Source organism: Callionymus lyra, chromosome 10 (genome assembly GCF_982586985.1).
Source record: "Callionymus lyra chromosome 10, fCalLyr1.hap1.1, whole genome shotgun sequence".
Lineage (NCBI taxonomy): Eukaryota > Metazoa > Chordata > Actinopteri > Syngnathiformes > Callionymidae > Callionymus > Callionymus lyra.
In genome coordinates this window covers 9,181,953-9,197,279 of record NC_141827.1, presented here as the reverse complement: position 1 = coordinate 9,197,279, position 15,327 = coordinate 9,181,953, and the positions used below count along the sequence as shown (strand labels likewise).

General features: G+C 37.3%; 2 protein-coding genes across 3 annotated transcripts; both read right to left on the bottom strand.

Moving 5' to 3' along the window:
• Window positions 1-497: 497 nt before the first annotated feature.
• LOC148070180 (actin-related protein 2/3 complex subunit 4) lies at window positions 498-6,537 on the bottom strand. Its single transcript, XM_087801271.1, has 6 exons — window positions 6,476-6,537; window positions 4,524-4,642; window positions 4,341-4,452; window positions 4,164-4,259; window positions 3,153-3,323; window positions 498-881 (listed from the first exon to the last, which is right to left on the bottom strand). Exons 1-6 carry the CDS (start codon window positions 6,476-6,478, stop codon window positions 876-878), a joined length of 507 nt encoding a protein of 168 aa, XP_087657397.1. The 5' UTR covers window positions 6,479-6,537; the 3' UTR covers window positions 498-875.
• A 1,059-nt stretch (window positions 6,538-7,596) lies between these two features.
• On the bottom strand, window positions 7,597-15,022 carry LOC148070179 (ras-related protein rab7-like). Of its 2 annotated transcripts, none has more exons than XM_087800252.1 (6): window positions 14,926-15,022; window positions 11,865-11,927; window positions 10,212-10,338; window positions 9,915-10,133; window positions 8,869-8,997; window positions 7,597-8,791 (listed from the first exon to the last, which is right to left on the bottom strand). In XM_087800252.1, the coding sequence occupies exons 2-6, from the start codon at window positions 11,915-11,917 to the stop codon at window positions 8,696-8,698; spliced, it is 624 nt and encodes a 207-aa protein (XP_087656378.1). In that variant the 5' UTR covers window positions 11,918-11,927; window positions 14,926-15,022; the 3' UTR covers window positions 7,597-8,695. The 2 variants fall into 2 exon arrangements, with proteins under 2 accessions (XP_087656378.1, XP_087656377.1); XM_087800251.1 differs by having other exon boundaries at window positions 14,709-15,016.
• Window positions 15,023-15,327: the final 305 nt, after the last annotated feature.

The window sequence follows — 15,327 nt, the reverse complement described above, 5'->3', positions numbered from 1 at the left end:
AGGGGACACCCTGGACAGGACGCCAGTCTGTCATAGGACAGACAAAGACAGACAACCATTCACACACACACTCATACATATGGACAATTTCCCCAAGTTCTCGATCAACCTCTGCTTGTGTTTGGACTGTGGGAGGAAACCAGAGTTACCGGAGTAAACCCACAGAACACTGGGAGAACATACAAACTCCACAAAAAAAAATGACCAAAGAGTAACATCTTTACTAAACCTTTGATGAATTATTGTCTAAAAAACATTTCAGTGTGATTTTTTTCAGAGAAGAAGAATCAGATCACATTCCTTCTGGAGCTGACGCCGCATCACACTCACAAGAATCAACTTGTCATTTCTATTTTAGTAAAGTTTATCATGTTGATCTGAACTACATCAAATCTAACTTCATATGACACCCCAGGATCACACACACACACACACACATCAACACAACACGCTTCGTGTTCAGGCGGCAGTTAAAAAAAAGACGACAAGATCCAATCTTTACTTTCATCAGATTTAATTAAATGTATAATCTGACAACGGTGAGTCTAATCCGAAGGTAAGAATGTTTAAATGTGCACCAACGATCGCCTCAGAAAAGACCCTTAAATCCATTTCTTTCCATATATATTATATATCCTTTGAACAAAACCTCTCGTCAGAGTCCAATACAAAAACACAAACACACCAGCGGAAGAAACGATCACAATAATTCAAAGATGTTTGGAGTTCAACACCGACGATGTTGTACCTCATGGTCAGCGATCGCCTCCTCGACAGTAAACCGACACACTCTTGTCTTTGCTGCTCCTCTTGTTACGGCGCCGCCTGGTCACGGCGCTCCGGGTCGGGAGACGGAATGTCTTCCAGGATCTTTTTTAGAACTGCGGGAGTGAAAACGTGGTGTGAGTACTGAAGGTAAGGTAAGGTAAGGTAAAACTTTATTGATTATTGATATTGTTTTTTCCAATAGCCACAGAAAATACAGCAATTTTTCATAAAAAAATAAATCAAAATAAAATAAGAACAAGAACATAAAGAACAAGATGATACAATCTAAGTCTAAAGATAAAGATAAAGAACATAGATCAAAGAAGAACAACAAAGACAAAGGATACAAAGACTAACATTGAACAGAACATAATAATAATAATAATAATAATCTCTATTTATATAGCGCCTTTCTAGACCAGGGTCATCCAGATACTTTCACTCCACTCCTGCCCCCGAACTCAGAATTGTTACAATTTAATAGCCCGAGGAATGAATGAGTCCTTTGCTGTGTCTCAAATCGCATACTAGCGTACTAAAAGTTAGTATTTTTAGTGCGTTAGTGCGTCTCAATTCTTAGTATGCGAAATTTAGTGCGCCATGCACACTAAATTGGCGTACTAACACGCCCACAAAACTGAGCATGGTTCGATGGACACTAACCACACTAAACAGCCGCCATCTACGTCATATATATAATAATAATAATAATAATGATAATAATAATGTCTATTTATATAGCGCCTTTATAGACCAGGGTCACAAAGCGCTTTGACAGCCATTCACACATATACAGCATAAATGCATTTATATTCATATACTTACAGGTGCATTTTCAGCAGCAGTAGAAGGATAAACACGTCTTCGCTGCTGATACCAGCTTAAATATCTCGTGAATATTTCGATTCTCATATTTTTTCTTTATTTCTTTTTCCAAAGTTGCAAAACGTGCTGCCAGCAGGTGGCGATAGCGTTCAAACAGCTGGTTGCAACATCGTTAAATAGAAGTAGAAGAAGAAGCTGTCATGTGATCTCCGGTTAGTGTGTAGCAGCAGTGTTTGATTTGAGACATACTATCTGTGGAGATTTCTTACTAGTTAGTACGTACACTAAACTGATGCATACTAACTTCTAGTATACTAAGAGTAGTATGCCATTTGAGACACAGCACTTGAGTCTATTAGTGTTGCACCTGGGTAGGAGCATTCATGCTCTCATTCTGCTTCTCTGCTCACTGATGACAGTGTTCAGAGGATGACTGTCATCATCCATGATGGACAGTAGTTTGTTCAATGATCTCCTCTCAGCAACTGTCACCAGTGAGTCCAGCTTCAACCACAGAGTCCTCCTGATCAACCTGTCCCAACTGTTGACCTCCTCTTGGACACATTTCCACAACACGTGTAGGTTCAGACAGTGTCCGGTCAGCGAATACTGATGACGTCATCACCTGCAGGGACGTTTTGGATTTTTTTAAAACTTCAATTGAAGGTTTTTAAATGGATTTTCTTTTGTACTTTAATTTAAATCACTTTACTGGTGCTTGGTTCTGTTTTTCTACTGCTTTAGAATCCCTTATTTGTCCCGCGAGGGGAAATTCGGTAGTGCTTTTTACAGCCATTCACACATACTGATGGGAGTAGGCTGCACACCTGCGCCAAGTCTACCATCAGGAGCAGTTTGTGTGTTATATTTTTTGTTATTTTATTCTGTCTTGACAAAACAGCAACAAGCATATGTTGTGTTAAAACTTTTGATTCTGAAAAATCAATTCAATGATGTGTTCTGTTGCTTTTGTTGCGTAAAACTGTGTCTTATATTATTGTTTCTTATCTTTTACATATCTTCAAAGTTATTGTTGCTTTAAAAACATATTTTAAATATCTTAACTTTAAAAAATAAAAGTTATTATCGTCATTAAAATACCTTAAAGTCTCTTAAGGCACTGTTTTCTTAAGAGACTTTAAGATATTAAACATCTTTTAAAGTAAGTAAGTAAGTAATTTTTATTTGTATAGCGCTTTTCCAGACCAGGGTCACAAAGCGCTTAAACAATCAAAACAATATCCAATAAAGTATATATTTTAAAGATCAAGATAAAACTGATAACACAACAGGAGTTCCAGAAAATCAAGGTCTTAAAAACCTGTTTAATATCTTAATGTCATCACACTCACAAGGTTCACCTTTTCATTTATTTTGCGGCAACAATTTGAATCTAAAGTCAAACTTCATTCACAAATAAATAACGGTCATCGTCAAACTCTCGAGTAAATCCTCAGCCTGATGCGGCCCTCGGCCCATCTTGATGACATCATCACAAAGAGACTCTATTCGTCAAACTCCTCCAGAAATCAACTCAAACACTTGGATCGTGGACTCACGTTTTTGAGGAACTCTTCGGCGACGATGCGAGCTCTGGCGTTGACCGACAGCTTCATCTCACTGATCTCTTTGTCGATCTCCTCCATGAAGTGGATGACGAAGTCCACCAGCTTGTGTTTGTACATCTGCTCCGTGTGGAAGTTGGTGATGAGGAAGCTGATGTCGTAGCCCTGGTGACGGAGAGACGGAGGAGCATCGGGTGAATCCAGTCTCGTGATCGATGGACACACTTTGACGAGTTCTTCCTTCATTAAGACTCGAACAGAACATTCACTAACAAATTTTATCAGTGGCAACAGATATACATAACATATTGATTAAATTTAACATTTTTAATTGATTTTTATATTGAAATGTTGTTTTTTAAAGCACTGAATTATTTATCAAGTAATTGAATTCAATTATTTGTATATTTTCATAATGATTTCATGTTTTACTTTTATAGTTTGATATTCTTAATCCAATGATTCAATTAAACATTTTCTAAGTTTAATATTTTTGTAGCACTCTAATACTAAGGTAAGGTAAATTGTTTTAAGTTTATTTGTTTATTGTTTTATTGTTTGTATACTAACATTTTGTATTGAATTTAAAGTTCTACAAATAAAAAAAAAAATTATTTAGAATTATTGTATTTAGAAAAATCAAACTATGTGTAAAAGAACATCCATTAATTTAAACATCATTAAATTCAATTATTTAAAAAATGTAAACATTTCAAAATACAAAATAAATTACAATTATTCATTAAAACAAATGTAACTTGTGCATATAGAAAAAAAATCTACTTTTCATAAAATAAATGATTGAATTAAATTATTTTATAAATGAATAAAAATATATATCAATAAAATAATGAAATGCTTTAAAAGACACGACGACCTTTCCAAATTAAATTCAACCGTTCAATATTCTGATGTCACTAATAGACTTTGATACAATGACTCCAGGAGAAGAAAAACTTCGAGGTCTATTTGGGAATTGACCCGACAGCCTGGAGTCTCACTGACCTCCACCGGTTTTCTCCTCAGGATGAAGAAGTTCTCCGCTCTCATCATCATGAAACGCATGAACTTGTGACACAGGATCTTCTCGATCTCGTCGGCCTGAAGAGTGACGAGAAAGAAACAACGACTTGGTCAAACTTGGTTCCAAGGGTTCGACTCGACCCCGGCTCTCCAACGGACCTGCTTCACGGCGATGCTGACCCGGACCGAGTTGATGGAACCCTCGATCAGAACCTTCTCCTTGTCGTTTCGACTGACGATGACCGGCTGCAGGAGAAGCTCTTTGCTGCTCCTGTGAAGTGGACGAAGATCAACGGGATCAAGTCTCAACAGTCACGCGACCCTAGTGGCCGGTCGCCGTACCTCACTTCCACCTCCGGCTTGTTGTGTCGCTCCACCACTTGCGAGGAGAAGTTCTCCAGGCAAAGCGCCGCCTGCAGCGTGGCGCGCACGGCGTTGAGGTACGGACGCAGAGTCGCCGTCTGAGGGTTCGTGAAGAAAGTATCAGTTCGTGTCGAGGAATTCCTTCAGAGTCACAAGTCATTTACGACAAAAAAAAGTGACACGTATTCATGTCTGTGACACCAGAACTGAGATTCAACCCACGATACATAGATGTGTTTATTTGCCACTTCCTGTATATCAACCAATCAGTGGGTTTCACACTTGATCGTGCATCTGATCTGCTGTTCAACTGGTTGTCGTCACCACGACACAACACAACTGATGACGTAGAACACATTTATCAAGAACATCCAAACTTTCAGATTGATCAAGTAAACGTGCCACTGATCTCTGAAGTTCCAACTTGGAACAAAACTCCCTTGCAAAACATCTAACCAAGTAAAATGTTCAATGGAATCCATATTATATGATAAGTTCTACACTCATGTGTGAGTCTGACAAATACTTTTAAAATTGATCGAATCACACACTCATTTTTTGGACGCGTCGATTTCCTGGTCGAGTCCAACCGTCTATGTTCACTGAAATTTCACTTCCACTAATTTCACAAATTGAATCAATAAAAATAAACAGAAGCTGTGTTTTAGGACTCGTTTGCTGTATATGTAAACAAAATATGGCGTTTTTGTTTAATCTGGGCTATTAATTTGCTTCTTCTATGCATATTTTGATTGTTTTTTAATTGATCATTATTACATAATGAAACCTCTGTTTCTTAGTTTAAGCTTTTTTTGAATGGGGTAAATATCAAGTAAATTATGACATTTTGAAAGGTCACACCTGAAATATTGAAAATATTAGTATTACGGAGGTCGACCACAAACTAGTTTATTTCACCATCAATAACTTTCTTAATATTTATCAGAGGAAAGTTATGTTTATATCACTGGAAACAAGACCCGTGTGATAATAAAAGTTTTATAGAAATCCATTTATCTTTAAAAGTGTTACACACATGTCTACACTAGACAACAGAACATTACATCCCTGTAGTAAGTAAGTAAGTAAGTAATTTATATTTATATAGCGCTTTTCCAGACAAGGGTCACAAAGCGCTTAAACAATCAAAACAATATTCAATAAAGTACATACTTTAAAGATCAAGATAAAACTGATAACACAACAGGAGTTCCAGAAAATCAAGGAAAAGCCTGAACAAATAGAAACGTCTTAAAATATAAGATAATAAACCACTGTAGGTGGAAAAGATACATCAGCTGAATATAAAAAAAATCACATTTGCATTTACAGATAACTTTTACACAATATCAAAACACAAACGTAAGGTAATATCGAACCATATCTTTTCATCCTGAATGACAAGTCTGCACGTTTGGACATAAAAAATGATGTAATAACTTTACATCACAACGACAGCATCTCCAAGAATTATATACACCTTTCAATAGTTGTCCTTTATTATTAGACCTTAAAACAGCATTTGTTTATGGAAGTTCTAATCGTAATGTTTCATTCTGGCTCAAGTTAAACTACGATTTATTATTATTATTTATTTCATGTCGAGTGACGTTGATGTTTGACAGCTGTTACAACACCCAGTGGTTTTACATCATTTAATAGCTACAGGGCGGACATTCAAACTGAAAAATAACAAAGATGGAATAAACTGAATTTCTTAAAAGATGGAATTTACGGTAAATTTGGAGAAACACAGAAAGATGTGCAGCTAATATTAGCATGTATGCTAACTACCTGACTCGAAACACAACAAAACATAACGATGAACACGTAAGATTGAAAGATGACGATATTTAATTTTTAAATACTATGTTTTGCGTGGTATGTTGTAATAAATCAACTACACATCAGACTTGAGAGATTCTTCCTACCATTTCTGGTCTGGAGGCGGCGGCTGTAAAGCGGAAGTAGCCGGAGCGACGGTCGCCCAAACTTCCGGAAGTGGTTTCTCTGTCAAAGTAAAGACATCTCGGATCTGTTTGTCTTCTTCTTTGTCGTTAATAACGTTAATAAACTAATGATTTAAGAACACAATCAATGTATGCAGTATTTTAGTTCTTCAAATTCAAATTGCTGTAATATTATAACCCATTGGTTAAATATATATAAAAATATATATTGTGCAATCTACAATCCCGTTTTTCCTCGCGAGATCTCAGCCGTATCTGGGAGTGCAGTGTAGTTCACTGTATTGTGTTTACAGTGACACCTACTGGCGTTTATGTGTAACAATTATTATATATAGTGTTTCCGTCATTTTTTTGGAAAATAAAAATCGTTTTAACGTTAAAATGACGCAACCACCACATATATGGACGCACATTTTTGCCGTTGGACTTAAGAATATACATTTCTAACACTGAATTTCAACAGCATTGACTTTGAATTTGAAAACCCCTTAAATTATTATGTTCCCAGTCTGTTTAGCTATTTTAAATTCAGTGAAAAAAGATTCGGTTTCAATAAATTCAGCGTTAGAAATTCATATTCAAAGTCCAAGGGTACACATTTGCTTCCATAGATTAGTTTCTCTTTGCTATAAATTATTTCCACTATGTTTTATATGAGCAAAATAGAATCGAGTCATTCTATAGCATTACCGTTTGTTAAATTGCTTCAAAATGTGTTTAAAAAAAGTAATCTTTTTAGTTATTTAGACCAATTTCCCTATTTTCCATTTCAAACCAAAATATCTTTTAATTCAGATTATTAAAATTACGTTTTTGATAATATAGCAGCACATCATTGGTTTGCATTTTGGTTAGAAAGCAAACAAGTAGAAACATTTAAAAGCAAAATCCAGACATTTTCTTTAAACCAGCCCAAGAAAACAGCTTGAAAACTATTCCTACAAGAAATATAAATGTACACGTGATTATTTTAATTATCTTTTTAAAACTTTGTGGAGTGTAAAACAACTAAACGAGCTTAGATGGATTTAAAAATGTCCTCGTTAACCTCGACCAGCTTCTGTGAAAGAAAAACAGACGTGTTTCTATTCAAGATTTTCTTTTATTATCATTTGATGTCCCAATTTCCAGTCACAATATTATTGGCATTGCAGTGATTTTCTATAAGGAGAAGGAATAATACAGAGGCAGAAAAGTCGGATCCTTTGATCGAATGGAAAAAACAGAACATCCATTTCAGTTCAATCCCGTCGCCTTGACCATCTATACACTGTAATACACAATTTGTTAAAAATATTAAGTACTTAGCCAACCTGAGCTACAAGCAGATAGAGAGAAGAGCGATAACAAGGACAGATGACGGCGTGATGGAGGTGCATATTGTTGTGTCGGACGAAGGACAGGAACACACGGCAGAAATCCAAGCAGAATGATACAATAAAGGCAGATATTTAAGTTAAGTTGTTCACGGCTACACCGAAAAAACTGCGTCCGGAGTTTGCTTTCGTCTACATGGGAATATTTCTTCAGCAGTGTGAGGCAGTTTGAGCACACGTACTTGAAGGGAAAAGGCAATACAATCAAGAGTGTTTGGATTCTTCCAGGATGAGTGAGGAGGACTCGTTTGCTCGCCAGACGGCATGTTAGTCGCAGATGTTGCCCCAAAAACCAGTCACCCCTCTATGTGATAACACTCAAAGGCAAAAAAAGAAAAGTGCAACAACAGAAAAAAAAAAAAAAAAAAAAAAATCAGATTGGCTACAGAGAAAACACCAGCCAATTAAAATAGAAGCATATATATCTATATATTTGATTACACTTAGAATTTGTAGACAGAAAGAAAAACAACGCAACGCAAAGAGCCAAAATGTTAATTGGGATGCTGAACTTGGCCAACATGGAGCATCAACAAGTCCAGCAGATCACGTCTCAAGCCAGGAGGGACGTGACCTTCAGTTTTTTTTTTGTTTTTTGTTTTACACTAGTGGGTTGTGCACCAAGTGATTAGGGGGACACATCCATGTGTGACGCATGTGTGGAGGAAGCAATGATTGGCGTGAAGGAGGAAGACCGGAAAGGAAAGCGCTTTCCCTGGGGAGCGAGGTGCAGGTGGAGAACAGATGACGGGGGGGGGGGGTGAATCAGTTAGCCATGAGAGAGAGAGATGGTCCGAGTTGTCTCTTAGCAGCTGCAGCTTTCTGCCGATTGTTTCGCTCTGTCGTTCCTATCCAGTTTGATGGGCTCTGGGAATTCGTTATACAGCTCCACCTCCGTCTCCTGCGTCAAGACAATGTGTGTTAAGAGAGCGTTTATCACTCGCTCCGGTTTCAGGGGGGATGGAGAGACAACTCTACCTGTTTGAGGGCGTTGCGGGCAATCGTCTGGAACGCTTGTTCTACGTTGATGGCTTCCTTGGCGCTGGTCTCGAAGTAGGGAATGTTGTTCTTACTCTGACACCAAGCCTGGGCCCGTTTGGTGGTGACCTGCGAGGTGACGAGGACACAAGTGTTACCTTTAGTCTCAAACTCATCTGGAACCATTTTCTGATTTATTTACATTTTACATTTGACAAGGGTTCAACACTAGGGGCGTGAGATGAAAAAAACAATAAATTAAAATCAACACACGGATAAATATCAACACCAACATAACTGTATCAACGACGTTCATTTTGTTTTTAATCGTAGCTCTGTTGTGTTTTACATTTCAATAAAGTTTACAATAAATATGTATTTTTATTTACTATTAACATGAAATATTCATGTTACAAATATTGGTGTTGCAGTTACATTTCCAGTTTAAGGAACAATAAAATCCTGCGAGATCTGGGCGATTACTGAGGACAAGAGGATACACCTGACTTTGACTTTCAGTTTCATAAAATCAACAAAAAGGAGTTAAAAAAGTCATAAGATTGTTCCGAAAATTATGCAATTCTGTGTCAAAATAAAAACGAATGGTATTTTTTCTATCACAACATCATCATTGAAATCTTTGTCAAGGCGCAGTGAGAGAAAAACAAGATCTACTCAGTACTGTAAGCGAATTGAAGGAAACGGTGGATACAAAACACATTAGTGTTAGTTATTTCCCCCGAATTCTTTTAGACATTTAACATTGATTTAAACATTAAAATGTGATTGTCTTCACACCTTCACATACAGAAGTATGTCAGTGTTGTGTTTCAGGAGGAATTTGCTGTGTTGAGTATCTTGAGAACCAACTGTGTACAACAGCGTTCCAACAGAAATCAAAGTAGTTTTTGCTTAATTCTGGTCTTTTCATTGGTTCAGTTGTTTTAATATCGTATCAATAATGAAATAAATGGAATATGGTTTGATCACAGTTGGACATTCCACACGATGACCAGGGGTTTCATCTCTGCATACTTGACACCTACCTGTCTATTTTCCAAGTCGATCTTGTTGCCCAGCACCACAAACGGGAAGTTCTCTGGATCTCTGGGACTGGCCTGAATCAAGAACTCATCCCTCCAGCTGTCCAGGGTCTTGAACGTATTGGGAGCCGTCACGTCAAACACCAGCACGCAGCAGTCGGCGCCTCGGTAGAACGCCACGCCCAAGGACTGGAACCTCTCTTGGCCAGCCGTGTCCCAGATCTGCATCGCGACGGGGTGCAAGTGAGTGACGGCACATTGACGACCAGCCCCGGAGAAGACCTCTGATCTGTACTTCACCTGCATTGTTACGAGTCGGTCGTCCACCATCACCTCCTTGGTCAGGAAGTCTGCTCCTATTGTGGCTTTGTACTGGTTGCTGAACTTCTTGTTGACATACTGATTCATGAGGGAGGTTTTCCCCACTCTAAAGGTGGAAGCAGACAGAATTAGACACTGTTGCAGTACAGTCAGGGAATGAAGTTAGGAAGGAAACAAAAAGATCGAGGATCAGACAAAGTCACAACATTACGAAAATGTTTTATATGAGGCATGTTTATTTTATGGAATAATCTCAATTCATAAACAAGTGTTCACTATAATGAAGCACCTTTGTGTCTCCAATGACTGTCCAGTGTTTTAGAAAATGGACGAGTTCAATCCTGTGTATCAAACGGCGTAAGATTGACTCAGTATCTCAGTCAGTCCAACTTTTTCTTCTTCAAACTCTCACTAAAAAACAAATCCTGACCTTTATCCATTTTCTAGTGAAACATTGACCCAGTTACTGAAAGATAACATGTTTGGAAACGTCCTTTAAATCAGAGCGACTAACACTTTTCTGCATGTTAGCTATTTATGAAATATATTTATAGATGTATTGTGAAGCCATTATTATACAACACAATTAACCAGGTTCATTTTCTGCCTCTACTTTAATTGACTGAAAAAATCGTGACTAATTTGAGTCGATGAATCACAACACATAATGAGTTTAGTCAAGACACCTTCTAAAGATCCAATTAAGCCGTTTTAATTGCCAGCCGGCTGATCCAATAAAAACAATACTCTGACTCAATGAAAAAGAAGGCGTCCCACGGGTTGATTTTTTTATGTCTTTTGTGACGGTTTAGTGTCAATAAAGTTGTAAATGTACCTCCCTTAAGAGATTAAAATGCCAAAGTAAAATCTGAAACTGAGCAAGCTATACAAGAATGATTTTGGCAGTTATTGTCATAAAAAGTCAGATGTCATCTGATCCGTTGTTCTGAATTACAATCAATGACGGAATGGACAAAAGGCGGATTTCTATTTTTGTTATGTCATGTAATCTACACACTGCCCATCCTAATATAGTACATTGTAAATAGGAGGCAATATAATCCATCCTGATGTTGTAACGTATAAAACAAAAGAGTTTTATCATCGACCTTCTAGTTGTAAAACATTAAACGCCAAGTATGCAACATTTCTTTCAAAAAGAATATGCAAAATTCTGCTTTTTCTTTTAAACAGAATAAGGAACTTGAATTGTGCATCAGGCGAAGAGCAACTTTTACATAAGTCGATTTTAATGTTGGATAACGTAGAATTGTCAGTGAGCCCGAACACGCTCAGAGGGAAAAAATTAAAAACCTAATCTAGTTTAAAGCAAATATATATTTATGCATATATGGGGAAAATAACAGAGTTCAGACTCCTAAGTTGGTGTCATCTTCATCAGATGTTCTAAGTATTTATCAGAAATTATCTAAATAATTGAGCGTGACACTGAGGAGTTGCGGTTTTGTTCCCTTGATTAAGAAAAAGTGAAGTAGCATAACCACTTATGTACTCAGCTTAAATAAACAACTGCTTGTCAAGCAGGTTCGTTTCTGCAGATTGTGACCTCATACGATTGATCTGCCTCTGTGAAGACATTAAAGGTAACATGGAGGTATGATAGTGACTCACCCCGAATCTCCGAGGATGATGACCTTCAGGAGGACTTTCTTCCTGGACGTCATTCTTCCACAACTGTCAAGAGACAACCCTTAAAGCATTAGCAGGCACATGGAAGAAGCTAAGCAACAGGAGGTGCTACTGTTCATTGTCTAATAGAGTAAAAAGCATCACTTCTATGAGGAAAAAGTTGTTTATGCGACTTCATGCCACTGCCCCAATTATATTGGACTTCCATTCACTCCAGTCATGTGCTTTCCTAAGCGCTTGAACAAATCACGAGGATCACATCATTCCTCCTTCTCACTCATAAATCACAGGAAGCCACCTCGGCCAACTCCTCCTCTGACCCAACCCAGTGCAGAGAAGCCAAGACACTCGAAACGCTCGTCATGATTCCCATTAGTTACGCAAAACAAAACTCCAACGTGAACATCATTGTGTGTGTGTGTGTGTGTTCTTTAAATTCCTCATATCAAAGCAAAAATAAATAAAAATGTTCAACACATCAGCTGAGCCAGTGACGGTCAGTTTTCATGCCGGGAATGTTTCAACAGGGTAAAGGAACGTGACACAGAAGACGATTGCACAACAGTGATTAAGCAAAGCAAGTCATTTTTACGGTTTCGACATTGATGAACTTATTGTAAATGACTGTGAATCTAAAGTTGAATTGCTTTGAAACTGGAGCGAATGAAACCAGGAGAAGATGTCATCATTTCAGTATTAAGTATTAATAAAATAAAAAGTACATTTCTAAAATCGAAACAGAATTTAGATCAGACTAAAAGAGCCTAGCTTGTGGAGTATTTAATTTAGTTTTTCGGTGTATTTAATACTCAGATATATTCTCTGGCAAGGATTTATGGAAAATATCTAAATAATGGACCATCTGATTGCTTTAATAAAAACATGTATCGTTTTCTTCGAGTATTTGACTCAAAAGATCAAGAATAAAGGATATGATAGACAAACAAATAAAAAAAACACCAGCAACTACAAACCACAAAAGAACAGCTAAATAATTAATCTTCATAAATGTCTGGAAGACGCATTAAAAAAAAGCAGATACTAAACCATTATCCTAGGAAATGTCTTGAGTTTTAGTTTGATTTAGTTCAGCTAAATAGAAGATGGTGGTAGGTAAGCAGTTGCGGAGGATAACTATAAATTAAAAGAATAACAATGACGGCAATGACAATGACCTTTCTGGAAGTCAGCTGTGTTCAAGCTGTATGAATCATTGCTGGCAGTGAGGTTGACCAAACCTGTTTGACAATGTTTAAACGTCACATGGACTTGTTTCAACTTGGAAGTAAACATGTCGTTGATTATTAAGATATATTTGTGCGATGATGAGATGTGGTCCGGTAACCAAACTGTTTTTTTTAATGCGAAAACCCTCAGCAGGTGGAAAACACTTGAACAATGCTTGAACGGGACAAGTACTCTCAAGCGTCTGCTCGCTTGTAAAGTAGACTCGCTGACACGGAAACATGAACCCTGTCAAAGTGCGCTGGGATCAGCTGAGTCACATGACATCTGAAGAAAAGCCCATCGAAAAAGTGATATTTGACGTCCCCTAAGATACAGATTAGCTTTGAACCGAGTGAATGAAACTTGAAGAAGTCAGATGTTTACCAGCCTCCGTTGAGGTCTGACCTCAAGGAAAAGATTGAACTAGAAATACAATTTATAACTTAAATAACCTTAAGGTAAACATTTTGACAACAAAAATGTCCTCACAGGTGAGCTAAAGTAAAAAACCCAACATTAAGTGTCCTGCTCACATATTGACACACCACCTGTGAATGGGTTGTGTACAGCACACCCATAAACAAACTCAAGATTAAATAAAACTTTCGGTAACTTTGACAACATTCAAACAGATTTGACAACGTGTCACATTTTAGGCAATGAACCTGACCAAAGGTTACCTTCGGATTCAGTAGATAATAAATCTATCATCCAGCAATGAACCCCTCACATGATCGAAACCAAAATGAAACAAAAAGTAAACTATTGAACCAGTTGCATAAACAATTTTTATGTTCACTTTTAAAGATTATATTCTTATATTATATAAATTGTATTAACATCCTAATGTCTGGTGTTAACTGGCATCAACTCGTTTCCATTATATTACAATATAATCCCAATATATCACAACACACCCAAAGAAATTACGAAACATTGACACACAAAATATTATTGTTAAATCTTAACATGGTCTCCACTGTGAGATCATTCAATATATAGATAAATAGATAGATATAATATGTGGACGTTTATGCATTATCTTACACATTAGATCATGAATCTGACATTAAAATCATTATTGTGTGTTCCTCAGTGTTACAAACGTATTTAATAATATATATACTCTGGGATTTGGAGTGTAGGTCAGACACTTAAAACGTTCCTAGATCTTGGAGGAACCATATAGAAAAGGATCAACGTTGTTTCTGCGTATTAACACAGAAACAAAGATGTAGATTTATTTATTTAAACACTGTTATGTGACCCACTCTAGTTCCCTTCACAGACATTGATATGACGGATAAAAGCTAATCAATTAAATAAATTAATGATACTCGGTGTGATCGGGGCAGCCTAGTCTCACATCTAAATAGCCATCAAATGTAAAAACATGTTTTTCAAATCCCTCCTGAGAGTGCAGGACTGACCCGTCTGTGCTCCGGCCCAGTGCGGCTACAGAACGGCCTTGTTTTGCCAACTAGTTCCTCGTTAAAAAAAAAACCCATTGCGCCATTAGCATTCAAGTCACATCGGATCAATTCCCAACACATGCGTTAATAAAGACACATCCACGGTGATGTCATCCTTGCAACTTACTCTGAGGTGCGATCAAAGCAGGAGACTTGTTGACGCGAAGTGCCAGCGAGCTGTTATTGTTCGGCGGCTAACAAGGCGTTAGCACTCGGGGGTGCTAACACGGGAGCTAATGCTAATGTAGCACCGGCGGTTTTGATAATATTAAAAAAAAGGGGCGACCCTCTTAACAATTTCGGGGTTCTACGTTAACGATTAACAAAGCAATACGGTTCCTGACCTGGTCGTTAAATTTGGCACTTGAACGGAAGCCTTCCTTTTTTGCCAGCGAGTTGCCTACTGCTACCTTTTCTACCGAGCTTCCTCTTTCACTTCCTCCTCCACGGCGACGTCACCACGACGTCACATGCCGTGATTTTTATTTTTTTTATTTTTTTTATTTTTAACCTTCCACATATCTACAAATCTCTCATTTTACGTTTCCTGGAAGAAAAAATAAATAAATAAATAAAATAAGAACAAAGAGGCTTCGACTCCATTTGTTATGGGTCGCTTCATTGAAGAAACAACCATTTCTTAACAATTTATTCTTCTAGAAATATACATAATAAATAAAACATTATTAATATGCAATGATGGACATCAAATCTCCCCCTTTTTGTTTATGTTACACTGCCTTCAT

Coding starts and splice junctions, on each gene's coding strand:
- LOC148070180 (XM_087801271.1), bottom strand. Junction 4,453..4,523: donor AAGCCGGAGGTGGAAGTGAG/GTACGGCGACCG, acceptor TCCACTTCACAG/GAGCAGCAAAGAGCTTCTCC. Junction 3,324..4,163: donor TGAGGAGAAAACCGGTGGAG/GTCAGTGAGACT, acceptor CTCCGTCACCAG/GGCTACGACATCAGCTTCCT.
- LOC148070179 (XM_087800252.1), bottom strand. CDS start 11,917: ATGACGTCCAGGAAGAAAGTCCTCCTGAAGGTCATCATCCTCGGAGAT. Junction 10,134..10,211: donor ACCGACTCGTAACAATGCAG/GTGAAGTACAGA, acceptor GTCGCGATGCAG/ATCTGGGACACGGCTGGCCA. Junction 8,998..9,914: donor TCGACTTGGAAAATAGACAG/GTAGGTGTCAAG, acceptor GTCACCTCGCAG/GTCACCACCAAACGGGCCCA.